A 21565-nucleotide genomic window follows, 5' to 3' on the forward strand; every position below is an offset into this window, starting at 1 on the left:
GTTTATTCTGTGTGCTGTTGATCACCATAGAAACTATACTGTCTGTATTTAATAGGGAACAAAAAGTTTTTTATTTAACAGGGATGGAGTTCTGGGAAGAAATTGTTTATGAACACTGGCAAAATATTTTAACGGGACTATTTGCTTCTCAAGTTGTTAATGTGCACTAGTAATTTGTTCTTTATCTGTCATGAAGACCTCAGAAGATAAAACTGATTGTAGTTAAAAGGTATTCATTAGAGCTACAGCTATTTTCTTCTCTTAGCAGTTGCTAAATAAAGCTGGACAGTGCCCTGTTCAGTCCAGATTGTTTGCTTATACACAAAGCACAGTAAAGGTATCTTGCTTGTTATCGGGCTTTTTCTGTATTCTCAGGAGCCAAAGGGATTCCTAAACTGCAAACAAAAGAACAATTGACAGCTGTTATTTATTGAAACCATGATGTTTCACATCAGAACAAGTCTATCTTTTTTAAGCCCAAAGGGTGAGATTGCATCCCGGTTTTTAATTGCTTCTTTGGTGGTGTAAATTGATTTATTTTATGAAATTACTTTCAGTGTGTTAATTGATCTTTTTGCCCGATTACTCTTAACAGGGATCAATCCACTGATCTGCCTCATAGAAGTGGCCTCACAAAATGCAGAGGTGGCACATATGTGTCAAAAACTGGCATCCAGTGTGGGGCAGAGGAAGCTGAAGTGGTTTTTTTACCATCCCCTTCTTATGTGAGACTGACATGAAATCTGCCTTCTTATTGAAACTTTCCTTGAGCAAATTTTGTCTTGGGCAAACTGTAGGAAACTGGGGTGGCTGCCCATGCTGGTTTTCCTTTGTGAAGAGAGTTTCAGGCTCTTTCATTACCCTGTGGAAACACCATCCTATGCCATATTCCCAGAAAGGTTTATGAAGGAATCCATCAGGAAAAGCTGTACTCCTTACACTTCTCATCTCTACCTGCAATGAATGCTTCATTATTGAACATCATTGTTATATAGTTATACCACTTAATTTTTCCTACCTCTATAATTCACCTAAACCACAATTACGAAGACATATTTTTAGGCAATGTCCAGTCCCTCATGTATTCTTATATTCTACTTATCTTTTATTAAGCATTTTATCATTCTGCAGTGAACCATATTTTACAATGCATACAATTTTAAAGCTTGAATTTCATCAGTCCTATAGGGATTGTTTTACCCAGAAGACTGAATTTATTTATTCTAACTCTGGAAGAATTTTGGTGTTAACTCTGAGTTATTAAATGTATCAAAAAAAAAAAAAAAGAAGAGGAAAATACAGCTATTAATTCAGATTTTTCATTGTATTGGAAGTACAGGTCCAGTACTTAATTTACTTATTTTATACAGTTAAGTATACATAATATCCTGCAGAAGCAGATGCAATCAATACCAAGCAGCAAGCAGAATGTGAATATCGATTGTACAAAACCCCCTTTCTCACTCATGTTATCAAGGAGCTTTTCAAACCTCTATTCTTAGGAATGCCATTTGGAGGATTGTGCATGTGCATGTGCAAAATGAACTGCTATTATGACTTCATCTCTGTGTGTGTGTGTGTTGGCACTGCAGACAGTTTTGCTGAAGTAATAATTTGGTGGTATCAAGAGGCAGAAAATCGGATCACAGAAGCACAATTCAGATGGAATTGCTGAGTAAGTGCATTGTGTTTTTTTCTCTCTTGTAAAGAGATTAAACACCATACCTGGATAATAGTTTATAAATACCACACAGAGTACTTATGAGATAGATAAGGCAAGGCTGGTAGCACAAGCAAAAATCAGGGGAAATGTACCTGTGATATGCATATTTCTACCATAAGCAGCTCACTGGGTATGCAGAGGTTTTGCCCCAAAAAACAGTTAAGTAAAATTCTAGCAATGTTTTTTAATTCCAAAACCTGCAGAATGCAGGTAGCCTGGGTATGGTATGATTGATGGTTTAACTTTGGAGACCAGGTTCAGAATTTTCAGTGGCTTTATAGCAACCTAACACTGCATCAACTCCACTCTAAATGTTCAAAGATACATAAGTCTCATTTCCAGATTTATTTTGGGCAAGTCCAAATAGGTGCACATAGAGACAGGGTTTCAGTGTGTTCACTTTGAGATGGCCAACACAAACCAGTTCTGAACAATAGTTCAGAACAATCATTCCAGACCAGATTATAAATCATTCAAGAACAATATAACTTTTCTTAAAATATTAAGCCCGGCTGAGCTTACTGAGCAGTCAGGACCAGTCCAAACACTTCAGCCACGTGCATAAGCACAAGATTCTTGCCTAACCTAAAGCACAGACAGGTAAAATTTCAATTGTTCTTGCACCTGTGTCTGCAAAACAGGTCTACAAAATCTACTTTTCACAATGCTGGGATGCATTTAAATAATGTGATATTGGATACAATAAGACCTTGTGTAGGAGAATAGATTGTGAGAAATTAGCAAGGGGACAGCAGCCGAGCCTCATCCCTAATGTGGTGCAGCTCTGAAAGACAGGTGACCATCATTAAAGGAAAAGGATCAGGGAATGCTGATTTGTATTGACCAATCACAAAAGAGGAAAAGGGCACACAGGTGGGAAACAGGATCTAAAAGGTTGTACTGGAATAATAAAGTGCTGATGCTTGAAACTATTCTTGGTATTAGTTGTGTTTCCATCATCAACTGGGGCCCTATGTGAGGAGCCACTGGCTGCAGTCTTGGATGGGAAACTGCATTAATGCAAAGCATTAGATCATTGAAGTCCACTGCTTATGCTCTTACATTCTGATGATCCATGTATGCTAGTAACTTCTTTCCAGAAAATAAAATAGTTATTCCTGAGGTAACGATGAACAGCTTGTACAGAACTCACATATAGGAGTTGTGCATAAATTATGTAGCAAAGAATTTACAGAGATATTTAATTTCCTTTGCAAATGTCATCATTGGAGAACACTAGTGACAGATGTGGCACACAATCCACCTTTTGTTAGTTTCTGCAGAGCCACAGTACACAGATCACACATACCAAAGACAAGACTTTAGCTCAAGAAAAGAAATACAACTGCAAAATGCAAGCAAAATGCTTTTGCTTGCACAAAAGCATAGAAGTTATCAAATAAAGCAGGAAGGCTATTGATTTTGATATAGGCACCCCTAAAAATACAGGCTTTGCAGAGTCAATACTGTCTTGATTTAGGTTCTAACCCAACCCAAAAGTCTCAGACTTGGCTCCATCCACTTATTGATTTGTCTGGCATGCTGGGGGATTTTTTTGTTGTTTTGTTGGTGGTTTTTTTCTTTTCTTCCCCCCCAGAAATGCTTTTCTGCTCTCAAATTTTAGCTAGCTCTCCCAGAAGAATGTCTAATACAGTCACAAAGAGCAATTCTGCTCCTTACAACTGAGCTATTGACTATCGTAATAAAAAGGAAAGACAGAAGTCATGTCAGCTTAGCTTCTCACAGGATCTCACAGTGCTCCTTCATTCAAAAACAATTATGTAATCAACAAGCAATGGGTAATGAATTGCAAAATATCAGCAGCCCTTAATTTTCTATCAGGTATGATAAAAACTTTATAAAGTTGGGTAAATTTTGAGAAATAAAACACCCTATAACTACCACCAATGCATCAGTGTTTTGATAACTTGCTACAATACCTCTTCTATTTTTTTTCTCTCCTGCTACCTGACATCTAAATGCCTGTAATTTTAGACATAAAGACCACATGTCAGAAAAAAAAGATCCACAGAAAGAGAGCTGCAAGATGGTTTTTTTTTCCCATTTGTAGGCAGTAGTTTACCTGATGTGCATCTTCAACACATTTGTCTTTATATGCGGTGGAAGGGGTTTAGATGAAGGAGCACAAAGAGACAGTACAGCTCCTTTAACAAGCCTTAACAATTTTATTTTTATTAAATTTGTACAGTAAAATTGAAAACATTTAGGTAGGGGCAAAAAAGCCCTGATGATGAATTATCAAGGAAACCAATAGAGGAAATAAAGCCATGCTTAGAAAACATTAAACAAGTCATAAAGTTTTTAATAAAAGTAGGATGCAGGAAATAGAAGGAGACATAAGTGATTGATTGAGGTGCAAATGTATGTGTGGGCAGGAGAAAAGCAAAGGGTAAATTTGTCTGGGGAGTAAATCCATTAGGTCATTATAGTTCAATATGGCCAAGATCCAGAAAAACACTTGAGGATATGCTTGGTTTTAACATGACTCACTCCTGAAAGCTCTGCTCTGCTGACTTGTTCAGACTCAGGTTTGAGTGACTTCATCAGTATCCTCTCTTGAATTTTATCACCCCACTTTAAAGCCTGTAAGACAACAAACTGAAAGATGGAATGGCTTTGGATTGGTTATCTACCTGAGGAATCCATTCTGAACACAGAAAACTCCACACTTTGCTTTCCATAATGGAATGAGCTTAGAAATGGGAACCTATTTTTGCAAACACAGAGGCTGAAAAAGGAATGTCAATGGCAGCCAGAGGGGATCGGACATCAGGATGTTGCAAGCTTTTATTTGCTGGAAAATCACGCTGAAATTTTGTTAAGACAAAATTTCATGATAACCTGATGTAACTGGGCCAAAATTACTATGTCTTTAATACTTATTTGTGTGGTTTAATCAGTGGTGTCCGTGCTTGCAGGGTCCCAGTGGAAAAGGACCAGCTCAGGAACACAGGAGAGCCCGAGGACAGGGCAGAGCAGCTCCCCCTCTCCAAAGTGCCTCTCTGGCACTTTATGTTGCAGTCATTAACTTCTGATAACAAAAAATGCATTCTTTGATTGTTCTTTCTACCTCAAGTTTTGGTGAGATTTCTGGCCAGGGCAGAGGAATGATTTAGGAAGCAGTCTGACTAAATCCGTGGTTCTGAACCATTAATTTGAGTTGATTGTCTTGTGAAAAAACCACAAGTTTAAATCTCACATACTTTCAACCCATCTTCTCATCTGTGGGAGTCCATTCTTTTTCCTCTCTAAGCTCCAATCTTACATTTTCTAGGGCAGAAAAAAATACCATCTTGGTTTTTCAGAAATGAAAAAAGTAGAGAAGATTAGATACACAACACAAGTCAGCATCACCAGGTACCATATTTATTTTTCTTGACTCTATTTCCTGGGCAATGGGAATAGAAGGATCACAGCTTTCATTCAACAATAATGTTAACTTAACCAGTTCTCAAGGTTTCACAGAAAAACATTAATACATAATTCTTGCAATGTCACCACAAATATCACTTTGACTTCTTGAATTTTCCTTACTTTTCAGCAGTGTCTCTGGGGATGCAACAATTTGCTTTATGTAAGAAATTTGCAAAATAGAGGGACCTGTTCATCTAATATATCATGGAGTTCTTTTTCCTCTAGGAAGCTGCACTCATGCACAAGAGCAAACATCTATATATTAATAAAACTAGTATGCTCACAAGATATTTTTTCGATTGCTGCATTTTAGTAATAAGCTACTAGGTAAAAGGTTTCCCTGAAACAATTCAGAAGTTGAAATTAAAAACTGTGTGTCTTTTTCAGCATTTTTATGTTTCATTTACTGTCAGACTCTCAGTCAGCAAGATGAGGTGGGTGATAATTATTCAGGGTTGCAAATTAACCTACTTAGCAGGTCACACAGGTAACTGGCATAGATTGTGTCAAATCTCATTATTGGGATAATAATTTAATCACCCAGTGCATTGACTGAAGGCCAGAGAATCTGAAGAATAAATTAAACAGAAAAATAAAATTAGTAGCTAGACAGGCATTATATTTAAATACATGAAAACAGCAAAATTATAAAGCATACTACTCACTAGCAGAAACCCAGTGAAGTCTGGGATGGGGCTGGGGATATTGAGAGTGGGGATCATCAATCACAACTTCCAGCCTGAGTATGAAAAAGGGTTATATGTTGCCTCACTACTATGAATGAAAGACAGTTTAACCCATGAAAAGGGTATGAGCATGTGTGTGTCATTCTTTAGCATTCAAAAAGATTTTCAATGCAATTAAATTATAATAAATAATAAATATAATAAATATTAAATGCAGGCCAGACCTGCCCAAGCACACCTGCTTTGGGAGCTCTGGGTAACAATCCTGGCCTCTCCCTTCCTCCCTTCCTATACATCCTTCTTCAGTTCTTTGTGCCTGGATGCAGAGCAATGACAAAGGAATGTCAAGTAAGAAGGTCACATAATGGATAAAATAATCTTGCAGGATCTGTCAAGAAGGACAGGAGAGATGAAAAAATTACAATAAGTGTAATTGTCAAAGTCATGGAATGGTGAAAAAGCTCCTGTATGACAATGCTCTGCATTTATAAGGTGACTGAGTATATAAGAGGTAGGAATAAAAGTGTCTGCCTGGAAGTAGAAAAACATTTTCTGTGCAGATGGAAGAAAAACTGCTGGAAGGAACAATAACCTCTTTCAAAGTGGCTTTTATACATATAGGTTACATATGAGTTTGAAGCTTGTATCTGCTTCAAAGAGAGGTACAAACTTTTCTAGAAATTGACAGAGTTCTAATATCCAATATATAGACTGAAGGAAGAAAACCCCAAAACACTATTAATGTCAAGATTTAGTTAGTCCTGAATGTGTGAGGTGTAAGACAGCACAGACAAAAGTACATGCAAAACTCCAGGAAAGGTGAGAATATGGTGGACTTGCCCTTGTCTTCATGGTCTGTTTCAATGGTTTACTGTCTGCAAGAACAAGAGGGCTATAAAAGAAGCCATCACTCCTCTGAGCAGTGGATCATTCAGTTTAAACATATCTCATAGATGTTATAGCCAAGAATTACAGCACACTGAACACTGCTCCAGGACTTGTAATTTATTCACTCAGTAGGGAAAAAAGTGACTTCCACAGCAGCACTTGATAGGCCTGTAAAATAAAAAACAACAAGGTTGAAAAAATAGCCAGTGTGCCAGGAATGAGTGTTGGTTTGGCCAGGAATGAATATTTGGTTTGGTTTGTTTTTTCTAACAAGGAGCAAAACCACATGCTTAAGTCAGTGGATGTGAGCAGATCACTCATTTATGCTGTCAAATGCACTATTTTGAATCATAAATTATCTTGTTACTGAAAGAGTATATACTATAGCAGAAAGGCTGAGCGTATCTATTTCAGTTCTGGAATTACAGAAACAACATGCAGCTCTTAAATGTCATTTTACTTGTTCCCACAGACTGTAAATGTTATAGTAGTCAATGACTTCTTAGACCTTCTTTTTTTTTTTTTGTTTTTTGAAAAGACTAAAGCAGGGCAGAACTATTTGTGGATGCTACCCACTAGTTCAGGAGTGCCAGATATCAGAAACTGCACACAGAGGAAAAATCAGTTTCACCTAATTAGTAGAAAACACTGATGAGTTAAACTTTCTCATTAAAACTTCCTCTGTAAGAAAGCTGTAAGCTTAAAGATAGTAGATTTACTTATTTATTTATTTATTTCAACATAAAACAAGAGCTCAAAAATCCTGGATAAATTCAGTGTAAGAGTCTCTTAGGAGATATCAGCAGTTAAGGAAGACCCACAGCTATCATTCTTTTCTGGTTCTTGTGAATATTACCAGTGATTTCAGCTCATTGCTAATTCTCATATATTAAGTACAAAAAATAATAAATGGCTAATCAAATTACACAGACTACAGTCACAGAAAAGAGTGATAGTGGGTTAAGAAACTTCATCAGAATATGGAATATTTCCTGTATTACCTAGATATCCAGAAAAATCAGATTTATAAATGCTTTGATAAGGCAAAAGCACTGTTGACTCATTTCCATGATGGTCTAGAGAGCCTGCCTTCCAGCGTTTAGCTAAGGGCGCTAATATAACCTCAGCAGCATAATTCCTGTTTTGGGAAGACAGGATACATCCTGAGCAGGGTTTCAAGCCCAAGAGAGAGCAGCAATGTGGGTCTGGAGGTACCTGCTCTGCTGTAGCTGTCAGGGACCCCTGCGGAGACTGAACAGGCAGGAACTGCATCTTCTTCAAAGATGGATTTTCAGCATGAGAGCAGCTCTGAGTGATCTCTGGGGAAAGGATCAATTAGAGACTTTTGGCTTCTCTTCATTTATTACATTTTCCATTAAAATGATGTTGCCCATTGTTCTCTCATTTATAATTCACAGACAGTAATTGTCATGAGCAGTAACCCCCATTAGACTGTTGTCTTAGCACCATGTTATAACATTTCATTTGAAAATAGTGCTTTTCAAGCACTTCAGTGCTTCAATTATTCTTCAGTTGCAGCAATAATCTGTGTATTTGTTAACTAAAAATATAATGAGAAGTACTAGCCCATATTAAAGTATGATAATACAGTGTCAGAGCATTTTGGACAGATCTGGACTGGTTAAAATGTTACTCAGCACCTCCTCCCAGTAGTGTGCAGGCTTGAATATTCCTGCTCAGTGGTATCCTGCTTCATTCCTCTCCTTACTCAGACTAACCCTGACTTTCATTCACGTGTACAGGTGACACTAACTTCTGGATGCCTGCAGAAATTGAACCATATACCCCCTGGGACACTTTGGGGCAGGGAAGCATTTCTTCTCTCTCTGGTGAAAATGACCTCTGCTCACAGCCAGTAATTTCCACTGCAAGGAGAAAGGCAGGCTTTAATCAGAACAGGGGGAGACAAGGGAAGAGCCTCCCCAGGGTTAGAGCAACACCTCCCCGAGGAAGGCAAAGCAGTGGTTACTCCACCCCCAAAGCAGAACTAAATGTGCTGCAGGGCAGCCACTTTGCCCTGCTCTCCCTCCCAGCTCTCAGCCTCACCCTCCCCAGGGAGTGCTCTCTCACGGGGCACATCAGCCACAGCCTTGGGGGACCCTTAGCCGAGCATCCACCCAAACGCCAGGCACACTGCTTTCTTCTTCCCCCATCCTGATTGCCTGTTTCTCTGGACAGCAAAAACGGGTTTAAATCACTGCAAGCTGCGAAGAGCCTGGACCACTCTATCCCACTCCCTAGGCAAGCATTTTATCACCACGTTATATTTTCTACAAATAGATACCATATATTATCTCAACACAGAGCACAGCAATCCCTCTTCAAGCTCTGCTGAGAAGAGCAGTACTGGAAACTTGGTCTAGGACACAAATTAGTCCCATATAACTTTCCATGCTGAAGGTGTCACTGGCTGCCTGCATCTGTGCTGGGCAGTTCTGGCTCAGGAAGTGACAAGTCTTTTGGTTCAGGGCTGCAGAACATGTGTGGGTTTTTGTTTGCCTCTGTGGCTTTCCCACTGCTCAAAGAAGAAAGGCTTTATCCCTCAGTAAATTCAGAGCTGAACTAATACATTGTCAAGGATTTGTTGCAAAAAGACAGTTTACTTCTCAAGATAACGCTAAAGATTTCCAAGTGTAGGAGCCTGCAACAAAATGTAAAACATTTTAAATATAATGCAGTGAATAACTATGGACTTTCCATAATAATCTTTTAGTGAATGTATAAATAGAATAAAACCAATATTGAAGCAAATAAATGACCTCTGACACAAAGAACAGATTGCATTTCATATTACTTTACTTAACTGCCCCCTCCTTCCCCCACCAAATAGAAGCTGTATTGACAAAATGTGCTCTGGTGATTTAGTCTGTAGACTCAAAGAATGTGCAACCCTGGCAAAAACTGAATTATGGATTCTATTTGTCAGATGAGGAATGGCATGTAATAACTTAATGAACTAGAAGCTTATTAGTTGTAAAAGAGAGAAGCCATTGTCTATCAATCTTTTTTATTTTTTTTTAACTCAGAAACGTTCAGGTGGGTAAGCATCAAATCCATTTCACATTTATTATCTTATGAATACCAGTATGTGCTAGAATCTCAACAAGCTACAAAAATATATCTCAGCCTCTAGTTTAATGTGCATTTTATTAGTCAGTTTTGGAGGCTCTATTTGAAACCCAAATCATTAGAATACGTGCTCACATATTTGGCCAGCAAAAATTTCATTTGTGCACAAGAGCTACCCTGAATTCATCAAAAGTGTGGAGTGAAGGAAATTCAAACACAGTGACAGTGACAACTGTGTTTCAGTAGCTATTTATTGCTCTATGGACACATAAATACAAAAGGACAGTAAGATAACAATTTTAATGAGAAACATGTAGAGAAACCAGCTGGATATAAAATGGAAGAATTGAATCCTTGGCTGTTAAAGAAGTTTTCTCCACTTTGTAAAGTACACAAATTTATCTCACCTACACTTTCCTGTGGACCTATTTATTCCGCACAATTGAGTGACATTTGGATCGTGATATGTATGTGTGAATATGCACAAAAATTACATCAATAATAAGTTTAAAATCCATTAGATGGTTCTCCCAGTCTTAGCTGCTATTATGTCTTAAAAATGTGCTATAACAAGTAAGAATTATCCCTAAAAACATTCATAAAACACATGTGCAAGTAAGAAAAAATGGCAGAAAGCAGGAAATTCGAAGTTCAAGCCAATGCATATGGAGGTATTTGTAGAACAAAGGGGTCAGGTTCTAATCTATTAGCCCAGATATTTCATGTGCTGCACAGATCCCTGGGTATTTGCAATTTTAACCCTGCACAAGATTTATCTGTTTGCTTTGATTTTTTTTCCAGAAATAAAAATAAGCAAGGAAAGAAAATCTGCATTAATTTATGCCTCTACTAGGCTCCTGTGGGTGGGCTTCTTTGGTTTATTGGTTTGTTGGGATTTTTTCATGTGGCCAGTCTAGCAGCAGATGTCTTACATACATCAGGATGTTTAGAAGAACAGTCATAGCCATTTCACTTAATCAGGTAATAGCATACTATTGATATATTAAACCAATTCATACATTTTTCTTTATCCATTTACATTTCATCTCAAAGGTCTCCAGTACAATGGGACTTTGAGCTCTATGTGCTGAGCACAATCGAAGGCCAGTAATCCAATAATTTGATTTTCTTGCTGGAGAGAACAGGAGAGGGGGAAAGCCATCTTTCTCTTGCTCCAGCAAGTGAGCTGCAGGCCTGCATTAGGCTTTAGGCTTCCTGTGTAAAACATACCCCAAGGGCAACAGAAGGCCACTTAAACACAGCTTGGAGGGCATAACTGGAACATGGCTGTGGCACGCTGGCTTGCTGCCCAGGAGTAAATTCCAACCATTAGCATCAAACACTCATCCTGAAGCTCTCAGACTGAAATTAAATGCTATCTATCAAATGAATAAACAATAATAAAGTAGCACAAGTAAATTAAAAAAATAAATTGCAGTAATTTATACTGTGGATCATCTGTTCTGGGTTGCTGTTCCGGACTGTTTGTCTCAGATTATCTTTCAGCCTATTTTTTCACTATTGGATTTTTGTACATGTAAAACAGCCCTTGATACACAAATTGAATTTATTCATGCTCTATGCTACTTGTTACTAAAAAAAATAGTTTTAAATAATGCTTGCTTTTCCTATGTAAATAATTTTATTTACTTCAGCGAGTCATAGGTTGAGTCCACAAGAGTTGTGTCTAAACAGGAATACAAACAACAACAATTAAACATGCAAAAATGTACCTTTAGATATCTCAGCTAGAACTGCACATCCTGGTTTAGGCAGTCAAGGAAAATTTCAGCAGGCTTCAGAATTTGGAAAGCTGTGAATTTAAAGTGAATTCACCCTTTAAAAGTACTCAAAGGAAAAGCAACCAGTAGTTTGGGACAGGCTTTAAAAGGGAAATTTTCAATAAGCAAAATTTAATTACCTAATTTAAATTTTTGCTATGGTGTTCTTGTTAAAACTTCACTGTTTGTAAAAAACAAGAAAAAAAAACTAACTCTGGGAGATGATTATGCTTTGTCTGAATCACAGTTATTACAGCAATAAATTCAGCCTTGTGCTGAGATGGGACAGTATTGCAAAGGAGAGCAAAGGGAAATATCTCAGTTACTGAATATTAGTCTCATTTCCCAAAACCAGTTGACTCTTCCCAGGAACTTCTTTCCTAAAATTTCCTTAGGGTATGAAATAATTGGCTATTAACCAGTGTGTTCTTGACCCAAAGAATGGAGCAGAAAACATGCAAGACTTGTCTAGATTACTAGAAGAAAGAAAAGAGAAATTAGAGTAGATACACACTGCCCTTGGCTCTCTTCATTTTGCTCATCGGGAATGGAGACTTTTACCTGCATTTATAGTAGGGCAAAAGACCTGAGGAAAAGAGCAGGCAGAAAAGAGGGGAAGGGAAACTAGAACAGTACAACCTTCTCTCTTTTCAGATTTATTTTCCCCTGCCTGCCTGCTTGCCCTGCATTTAGTGTGGGGCTGTGAAAAAGGAAGGCTGCCAGCTCCATAGCATCATATTGCCAGCATAAAGGGCAGCCTGTCTCAACCCGAGGCAGCAGAGAACTTATGAAAAAGTGCCTGCACACTAAGAGAAAAAAAAAACCAGCAAAATCTTACTTATCATAAATCCTGTGCACAGTCTTCTGAACAAGTGATAGTTTCCTTTTTTTCCCCTTGTACATGGGATCACCTGTAACCCACCAGAACCTCTGAGATCCCCTGGGTGCTGCCCCAGCACCCCGAGCACCCCACGGGAGGAGTGACTGAGGACGCAGCACGTGGGGACAGTTTCCATGGCCTGGAAGGATGAAAACAAGTTGTTAGTATGCACCAGGCAGAGCCAAGGGCTGAGCCTGCTGCTAATGAGTGCTGCACTGAGGGCTCAGGTCATGGTTTTGCTAAATTCTGTGCTCTTCATACACCTGAAAATACCACATGAACAGGCAGCGAGGCTCACACACCTACCCAAGTGCAGGACAGAATAACCAAAGTGCTGGGGCAGGTGTCTGAGCCACTGAGAAAGTGTCTACCCCTCAATGTCCACTGCTTCAGTGGGGCTGTGCAAGTAGAGGAATCCCTCTGGGGCTGGTTGGCCTCTGTTGCACCTGCCCTGCTGCTGGACAGCTGTCTCTGGGCAGGGTGCAGTGCCTTAGTGCTGGCCCATCGTGGTTCACAATGATCCCCAGTATGTCCCTGTACACTACAGGGGACAAACAGGAGGCTACAAAGGCTTTGGGATGGGCTGTGATCTCACTGGCATCACAGCAACATGGTGCACTAGTCTATAGCAAAGGGAGGGGAGTCAGCTGCCATGGAGGGCTGCCATGGAAGGATCCAGATCCTCAGGAAGTATGGGACAGGACATAAAGACATTAAAGGTGAAGAGATTCCCTTGATGTGAGAGAGCAACACGGAGCTGTCTGTGCCTTGGGGCAGGTGGTGAGCCAGCTGACAGCAGGTCAGGACCAGAGGGAAGCCCGTGGTGGGTGACACTGTGGTCAGTGTCTGCTACAGGCCACCTGATCATGAAGTAGATGAGGCAAAAAACTGAAAGCATCCTCAAGCTCACAGGACATCAAGGGTCAGAGCACTGGAGGCACACCGAGTGTTGGTAATGAAGCAGCAGAACATACACACCACAATATGCCCCTGGTGGACCCTAGCTTGGCTCTGTCACCTTCAGCAGTGGCTCTCATCCTCTGCATAACCACTCTTCTGCCCCTCAGAGGGTGCTGAGCACTACTTGTACAGACCTTCTCAGCAGTCTCCATGTTTCCTCATTGACTTACACTCCACCAGAATGTTCTGCAGCACAAAGAAAGTTTCAGTCCCCTCCAGCCTTATCCTGCTGATCACTGATGCCCTGAAAGTGTTACACATGCAAACACAGTCTATTGGCTGCAAATTTAGAGAAAGCACTTCTTTTCAAATGGGCAAAAAGGAGGTTGTTGACATAGAAAATGTGTGTTTACATACACCTGGTTTGAATAAAGCTCCCCCATGATTCCAGGTTAGATTTCACTCTATTTGAAAAGCCTTCACCTGCCATATATCCCAAAGTGTCTGACTAGCAAGAAAGGGGTTTGGAAATACTTTTCTGAATATTGTAAAAGGAGGACTAGTATCCCAAACACTGTTCTTACCCATTCCTACCCCAGTGTAGCAGGAGTTCCTCTGATTTTGTTGCAGTCAGAGTTCCCTGTATCACAGAATATGGCCTGCAGAACCAGTTTTGCCTTAGTTTATAAATAGTTTTACAGTATCTTATGGTAGTGGGTTCCACAGCAATCAGAAAGTCCTGTGGTATGTCCTAGGGATGTGGGACCATTTCTACAGAATTTGAGGGTGGAATTTTAATATACTGGGGAAAGTTTATAACTTCAAACACAAATTAGGACACTTCATTTTCTTTAAATCCTATGTCCAACTGTTCAGATTCCGTGAGTGCCTCAGGATCTTGCCTCACAACACACTTACACACACCTACATAATGCCAGTGCTCTGCTTTTTCTGTATTTCAGTAACTTAAATGCACGACAAATTCTCTCATGCTGCAAATTTATCTTCATTGAGCTATCTTCTGATCTTGGGCATTAACTCTGATCAGCACTAAGGCAGACACAGTCTATCCAATTAGCAGGTGACAGCCTCAGAAACTCGGGACACAGCACCTCTGTTCCACTGTCTTCCAGGAGATTTGACCTCAACAAACACATTAGATTAACCCGGCCACAATATTTGTCTGCCTGCCTCAGCTGGGCTGCTCAGATGGCATTTTGCCAGTTAGCAAGGTAAAATACTGCTTTTGGGAAGTGCCAGAAAAGGATGGCTTTAGGTCCATAACTTGCTAAGGTCTGTTAATACAGCTTTCTTCTGACTCTAAGCAATCACATAAAGCATCTTGACTTTCTTTGCATAAAAGCAACTCATTATCAGACACTCCCTTGTGTGGAACAACAAACAACCAACTTGCTTTCCAACATATGCACAAAAAAAATATCTTTCAAAGGAGATTAGGTTTGTGCTCTTGTGTTCTGCTACTGATACCATCAAGGAAACTTTAACTCAATAGTTACACTTGGAGCAATGACCACTCTATTCTGTGTTTTCCCCTGCTCTGAGCAGAGGGCTTCTGAGCCATTGCCAAGGTTCCTGAGCAGAGATACCAAATGTAGTTCTGCACTGAATGTCAAATAAATGCAGCACTTTGTTTTGTGGGCAATTTCAAAGCCACAGGGGAAATCTGTGACTCAGCTTCCGTTAAAATTCCCTAGTTAATTGTGAACAGTCGTACCTCAGTGATTTGTACCTCCAGTTAATCTGTTTGTGTCTGTTTGTGTCAACTGGCTCCTGCTTGCTTTGACACTGCAGCACCCCAAAGCTATGAGAGCAGGAATGCCAAGACTTGACAATGTTCTGCAAGCTGCAAGACATCAGTGACTCTCCAGATGTTCTTGGATGCCTGAAGCAGCATCGAATGAGGCTGTATTGAAGAAATCTAAGGTGACAGCAGGTGTGAAATTGGCCTCACTGTATTTCATAAGAGTGAAACACAGCTGGGATGGACAAGTAAAACTCCAACATCTAGTAATGGTCTCAATAATTTCTGAAGCTAAGCTTGACTGACTATGGCTTCATTCATTCAGCATCTCCAGTGGGTCATTAGTGCTGAACCCAGTGGGTGGTCATGTAAATAGATGTCTTAAAACATCAAGAAAAATGCAAGGACGTGTTCTTACAGTAGCTTCTGCTTGCTTGCCTTTGTCCCTGGGAATCACCACACTGTGGCTTTGAGGATCTGTAACAGGAGAATTCATGGGTATCAGTCATGACAGAAGAGCAGGATCTCCAACCCACGCTCTAAAACTGGCATTTGCCCCACTTTTCTTCAGCATTCCCACAGCAGCATTCCAGAGCAGTCCTCTGTGCCTCTTCCAGTCTGACTACTGTTTTTATTAATATTTTCTGTTGTGACATGATTGATCAGAAGTCTACCTTGTTAGTCTCTGTTCATTCTTTCCAAGCATTTTACATTCAGTATAACAGATATAACACCAAGAGCCAGAGCTAAGATGAGAAGAAAGAGATCATAAGAACAGAAGAAAAAAATCAAGAAGAAAATCCTGCAATCCATGGAGAACACTGTCATTTTGTGATTGAAGTGTGTTGTACAGCAACAAGAAAAGTCACAGAAAACTTCTTTAATCTAACAAGGAGCAACGAATGTCATTAGAATGAGAAGAGCCATGTTATTATGCTGAAATTACAGAGCCTTTCTTGAACTTGCTCAAACCCCCTCCTGCCTGGATTATTGCTAAGGTTTAAGAGAACTGAATTCTTTACTGAAAATAACTGATAACCCAGTTATTTTCTGAAGGGATGTGGGAGAAAGGGCTGGAAGTGAATGCAACACAAGGAAACCTGGAATGGGGAGGAGGACTACAAATACAAATTTACTCCCCTGCAAAATCAATGCATCTAAAATTGAGTAAAAGAACAAGATGATATCTCCCTCCTCCCTCCTACAACACATTCCATTCTTCATGTATATTGACAATGAAGGGTAAGCATGATAAATAACTCTATTTTCAGTAACAAAAACAAGAAAGTTATGAGACTGACTCCAGACAACAGTTTTCTCCATGCCTCAAACCTTGCATGGTCTCTCCTTGTAGAGACAAGGAGACTCTCTCTGCTGGCAGTGTTAGGCAGGCCTTGGGAACTCTTTAAGGGCACAGAGGGGAATTTTTTTGCTGGTCCACACGCAGATCATTTAACTGTTCTTATCATATCAATACAGAAAAGTGTTCATGCAGCCAAAAGCAACCTTCCATAGGGAGATGAAAAGGAGAGTATTTACCTTCCTGCATCAACAGTAGGGTCCACAGCAGATTCATAATGGGAACCTGAAAATAAATTTAAAAATTGGTTTCTGAAAACTTACATCCTCATCAAAGAATTTTTGAATGGTCGTGCCTTAAACTATTTTTCCTTTATTTTCTGAAAACAGTGAAGCCAACTGAAAACCAAATTCACATTTAGTGCTTAAGCAGAGAATAATGTTAGCAGTCAGTTAAACAAAAATAAACTGTGCAACCCACATTAATATATTAGATATCAGTAATATCTAATGCCTAAATTTTAACACAGTGTCAAGCACTATGCTCGTTTTTGTTTAAAATAACAATTAGAATCTGTCTATCAAAATGGCTTTTAATAAACTCAAAAGTACATAAATTTTTTCCTATAAAGGGGAGAGCGTATCTGAATATGACAACAAAGATGAAGGTAATTAAAAAGTTTCTTAAAAATAGGAGAAAAAAATATAGAGAACACAAATCCAATTAATTATTTTCAGGACCTAATTAACCTTAAAAACAGTCTCCAGCCTTTCCCATGCATTTCAAAGCAAGGGAGAATGTCCCTCACTACAAACTCTAGGTCTGATTTAATGGAGTTTTGATTGAGGATAAAGGCAGAAGAGTCAGTCTGTGGTACCCTCTCTTTGCACTGAAAAGTGTCCAATTCCAAAGGCAAATGCACTGAGCTCAGCCATCCCAATTAAAGTGTCAGCTGCTATTCAGCATAAGCAAAGATAGCACAAAGAATGCAAAAGGATCAGCCATTACAGCTTATTTACAAAGGCAGCACAGCAATTGAAGTTGGTTAGGGGACAGCAAAGCAAAACACCTGTTATTTAAACAAACACTGTACATACTTACATGTACATATTTGCACATGCAGAGCTCACACACATACAAATACCACAAAACAAAATTGTATCAAAAGGAGTAAAACCACTTTGCTCTCTCTAGGACATCCTTATGAATCTTTGTATGAACCTAAGCCGAGCTCCAGCTGATCAAGATCAATATCTTGATGTTGAAACTGTCTTTTTTTTGCAAGTAAAAAGTGTTAAAAATAAATATTCAAAGACCAGTTCTTTTCACAGGCATCTACAAAAACTCATCAGGTATGCACAGCACACATACACCCTGATCTTACGCTGTTGTCAGCCTGCCAAAACCCCTCATGGCTCCGGAGGAATTTCTGTGCTGAGATCAGGATCCAGCTGGGTCATTCCCTGCAGTGGTGCCTGGCACAGATCTCCCACTGCCATCTCTGGAGGTTCTGCCTCAGTGCTCGTGGCACTCTGCTACATTCAGGTTAAGTCACCTGAAATGCTCCAGCTTCCTTGTTTCCCAAATGCCTACCAGTTACTATATATTTTATCAGAGAGGGTGAGAGTGACAGAGATAATTCCCTGCCAAAGGTTATCTTCGAGTTCATGGTGTGTGCCCTTCTGCTGCCACATCCAATCAATTGTTAACACTGTTCCAGGCAGGTTTCCCTGGGACTGGTCCTGTGGGGCCAGCACAAATATCTGCTGCAAGAGGGAAGACAAGCTGGGCTGGCAGCACAGCTCCATGTGGACATGGTCAGTCTTCAAATGCTTGTGATATGATCTTCCAACTTCACAGCTTTCTAGTGCTACTGTTGTTTCCAAGAACTAAAGAGAAACAGCCCATCGGGCTCTGCTCAGCAAGAACAAAGCTCACCCAGCGGAGTGGGAATCCCCCAAAGTCCTCTGTGCTGCTTTGAAATGTTCCCATAGAAAGGCCAGGGATGCTTTGCTCCTCTCAGCCTCCCTGAAGAGCACCAGTACTTGTGCTGGGGCTCGCTGAAGAAGCTCCTCTGTGGGGTTTGGAGTACTGTACTCATGTAAAAGGAGCTTCAGCCACTTCTACAACCCATATGGGTCAAAATTACAGGGAGGCTGCAGTGTATTATGGGGGTCATTTCTGCCTCCTCTTATCTGACAGGAAATTCATTCCCAGAAGCTAACACAAGACATTAATAAAGTCCTTCTTAAGCTCTTGAAGATCCACCTCAATTTCCTCTACAACAGCTGGCATAGGTTTACAATAAATGAGAATAAACTGGTACACAGCCCATGCACCTGTAATTGGCACAGTGATGGACATTGTGGCCTTTTCAACATTTGTGAAGCCAGATGACCCAGGCGAGCAGCAAGAGGATGACACCATGAAGCATAATTATTTTATAGCCCCTATTTAATTTCTGTAATATCAAAACTTATGACAATCACTAAAGCAGATTGATTAAACCCTAAGCACAAACACACCATGAAACAGAAGTTGTTTTGCTGTCATCCCAAGGAAGCATCTATTTGCAAAGTACATGGCAATATCAAAGAGCTCTCTATTGATTAAACTTGGAAAATAAAATTGCACCACTTATCATATGCTGTTTGCAAAAATGCCAATCATTATAATATTCATATAAGCGTACTGCGTCTTTCCCCTGAACTCGTTAAATTTATTACTTAGACTCTATCCTGAGCTGCCTACATGTGGAAAAAATATAATTCAGATAACGCATTAACATTTATAACCAGTATTTAAAGCTGTGCATGGTGTCATCTCAAATGATAAGGGTCTTGTCAGCATTTCCAGTACAAGCCTCGTTTCAGGGAATGGAAGAAGGGAGGGAGTGGCAACACTGCATTTCAGCAATTTTAAATGACACCAACAAGAAGCCTGGCATACAAGCTGTCAATCTAATTGTACCTATCTTTCAGAGATAGGTGCATCTTTTATGAATGCCCACATTCAGTTTAAAAAATAGCAAAATTCTCAATACATCATTGTAAGCTACCTGGCAAGTGCTGTCATTCTGCTTGTGCATACAGCATCCCACACGATTATAATTCTAGATCTAAGCCTTCATATTAAAAAAGCTCTTAAGGTATGGAACAAAAATGATATGACCCCCTCCTCACAGTTATACTTGCACTCTAGAGGAGAAAGAAAAAGAAAGCAAAACAGCTAACAATACAACAATGAGGGCTGGTTCATGACTCATGTTATCAGATGTTCCTGCAGCATCAAAATACTAATACTGAATACAAATTTTAATAGCAGAAAGGATAAAAAGTAACAACTAAGAATCTTTTTTGGGGTGAGAACTTAGTAGGTGCAATGCATCTGCCATGAGCCCAATTCTGCTACAGGTACAGTGTAAACTGAGATTTACCAAATGACACCTGATAGCAGTTGACGTTTAAGAAGTCTGCCAAAAGAAAAGATATTTAAGATATTTGTATTAGTACCAAAAAAAATTATCAGAAGACAAAAGTAGTTTTCATAAGGCAAGAGAGGCTTCTGAAAGACACATCTCTAAGTGCTTGTACTTGAGATGATGTAGAGCCCTGGACAGGTCATAAGTAAATCTATGCAAAGGAGGGACCTCAGCTCTGTAGATTTCTAAGTGCATCAGTAACACCAGCTAGAAATGATAAAGCCAAACAGTTCTGTCTGTGAAAGCAACAATAATCAGTCTACTAATTTCTAATCAGAAAGCTCAAATGCTTACCAGTGTAGTGGTTGTAAAGCAAAAACACTGAGCAAATATGTTTGCAAATGGTTTTTCCAGATTCCAAGCCACAGTTGATTACCAAGGCTGAATGAGCCATCCTCTTCTCCTCCCAGCTTTACTTGCTGCTCAGGCACACAGTAGACATAAAAATCTCCTGCTGTGCAAAGGATTTTATTGCTTTACTGGAAAAAGACTAATAGATGATAAAAAAGAGGCCATATAAAGGATGGGCAGTTGTTCAAAAATTATATGCTTTGGAATGGAAAGAAACACTACAAGAGCTATAGAATGCATACACATGCTTCATATCAAGGCCAAGGCTGTTCCACTTCTCATGGAATCTGATGGGCTGGAAAGGCACCACACAAAGAACAAGGTCCCTGCTGTGCAGCAGTTGGGGACAAACTCACCCAATGACTGTCCCACTGACTGAGGTGTCCCCTAGCAGCCCCTGGCACTTAAGCTGGAAAGCAGATGACTAAATATCTTCAGCATCCAGACCCCAATGAAGGCAATAAAGAAAAGGTATTATTCTAACTAACTCCTTCCCTTCCTATTGTCCTTTCAGTTAATGTGCACGTCTGGCATATTTCTGATTTGCTTTGGAATGAGTTTATCAACGCAGAGATGGTTCTGAGGACAGCCAGGAAAGCAACTCCAAGGCCAGGTAAACAGTAATGTTAAAAATTTTGACATTAAGCACCAAGTTTTAAGCACCAACATTTTGACTGCTGTCAGTAGCAGAGGAGATTCGGAGGTAGCCTATTTTCTACCCAAGAACCTCCACCTCACCATAAATGTCTCACTAGATACTCAAGATTTGTGTGTTGGTGTGTAGCTCCCCAAGTCAGGTGGAATCCTGGCCCCATGAAGCCAAAGGGAGATTTGTCTGTGGCTGAAGTCTAGGTCAGGATTTTATGTATGTTTATATTGTGCTTTGTGAAATAACTCAGGAAGCTACTTCAGATGTCAAATAAATTTTTAAGGCTTCTGTGGAATTTGAGATACTTTATAAGTGATTCTCCCCAACAAATTAATGCAGCCACCATTGTCTCAAGTTCTAATTGTCTCATCAATTTCTTTTCATGCCACTTGCAGTTATACATCATGCTTCAAAGTCAGTATGTGTACAACCAGCCTCCACAAGACAAATATTATGGAGTATTTTTCAGGTAAATTATTACTGCTCAGAGACAGCAAAGTTTCTGGATAGAGTCATGTGGAAAAGCCTGCAGAAAAGCAGAGAATGTTCTTCTTTACTCAAAAATTGAAGTATTTAATGCTCAGGGAATTAACTTTTTTATCCTTGGAAAAACTTATGGGTCAAGATAAAGGCAGTTTA

At 39.7% G+C, this 21565-nt stretch overlaps 1 protein-coding gene across 19 annotated transcripts in view; it reads right to left on the bottom strand.

Annotated features, from left to right (window-relative positions):
* LOC147650531 (uncharacterized) overlaps positions 1–21565 on the bottom strand; it is a 125339-nt gene that overhangs the window by 27293 nt on the left and 76481 nt on the right. For 5 of the 19 annotated variants that reach the window (XR_015276210.1, XR_015276209.1, XR_015276204.1 and 2 more), the window contains 5 exons: positions 16685–16730; positions 15564–15622; positions 12442–12622; positions 7948–11635; positions 5089–6900 (listed from right to left, as the gene is read on the bottom strand). Coding sequence is in view for 1 of the 19 variants with exons in the window: in XM_086850239.1 (XP_086706365.1) it covers positions 11571–11635; positions 12442–12622; positions 15564–15622; positions 16685–16730 (351 nt within the window). In the remaining 18 variants the exon portion in view is untranslated. Of the gene's footprint in view, positions 1–5088; positions 6901–7947; positions 11636–12441; positions 15892–16684; positions 16731–21565 lie in introns of those variants that run through there. The other 14 variants (XR_015276207.1, XR_015276214.1, XR_015276205.1 and 11 more) reach the window with 9 other exon arrangements.

Source organism: Cyanistes caeruleus, chromosome 14, assembly GCF_971803275.1.
Source record: "Cyanistes caeruleus chromosome 14, bCyaCae1.hap1.1, whole genome shotgun sequence".
Taxonomy (NCBI): Eukaryota; Metazoa; Chordata; class Aves; order Passeriformes; family Paridae; genus Cyanistes; species Cyanistes caeruleus.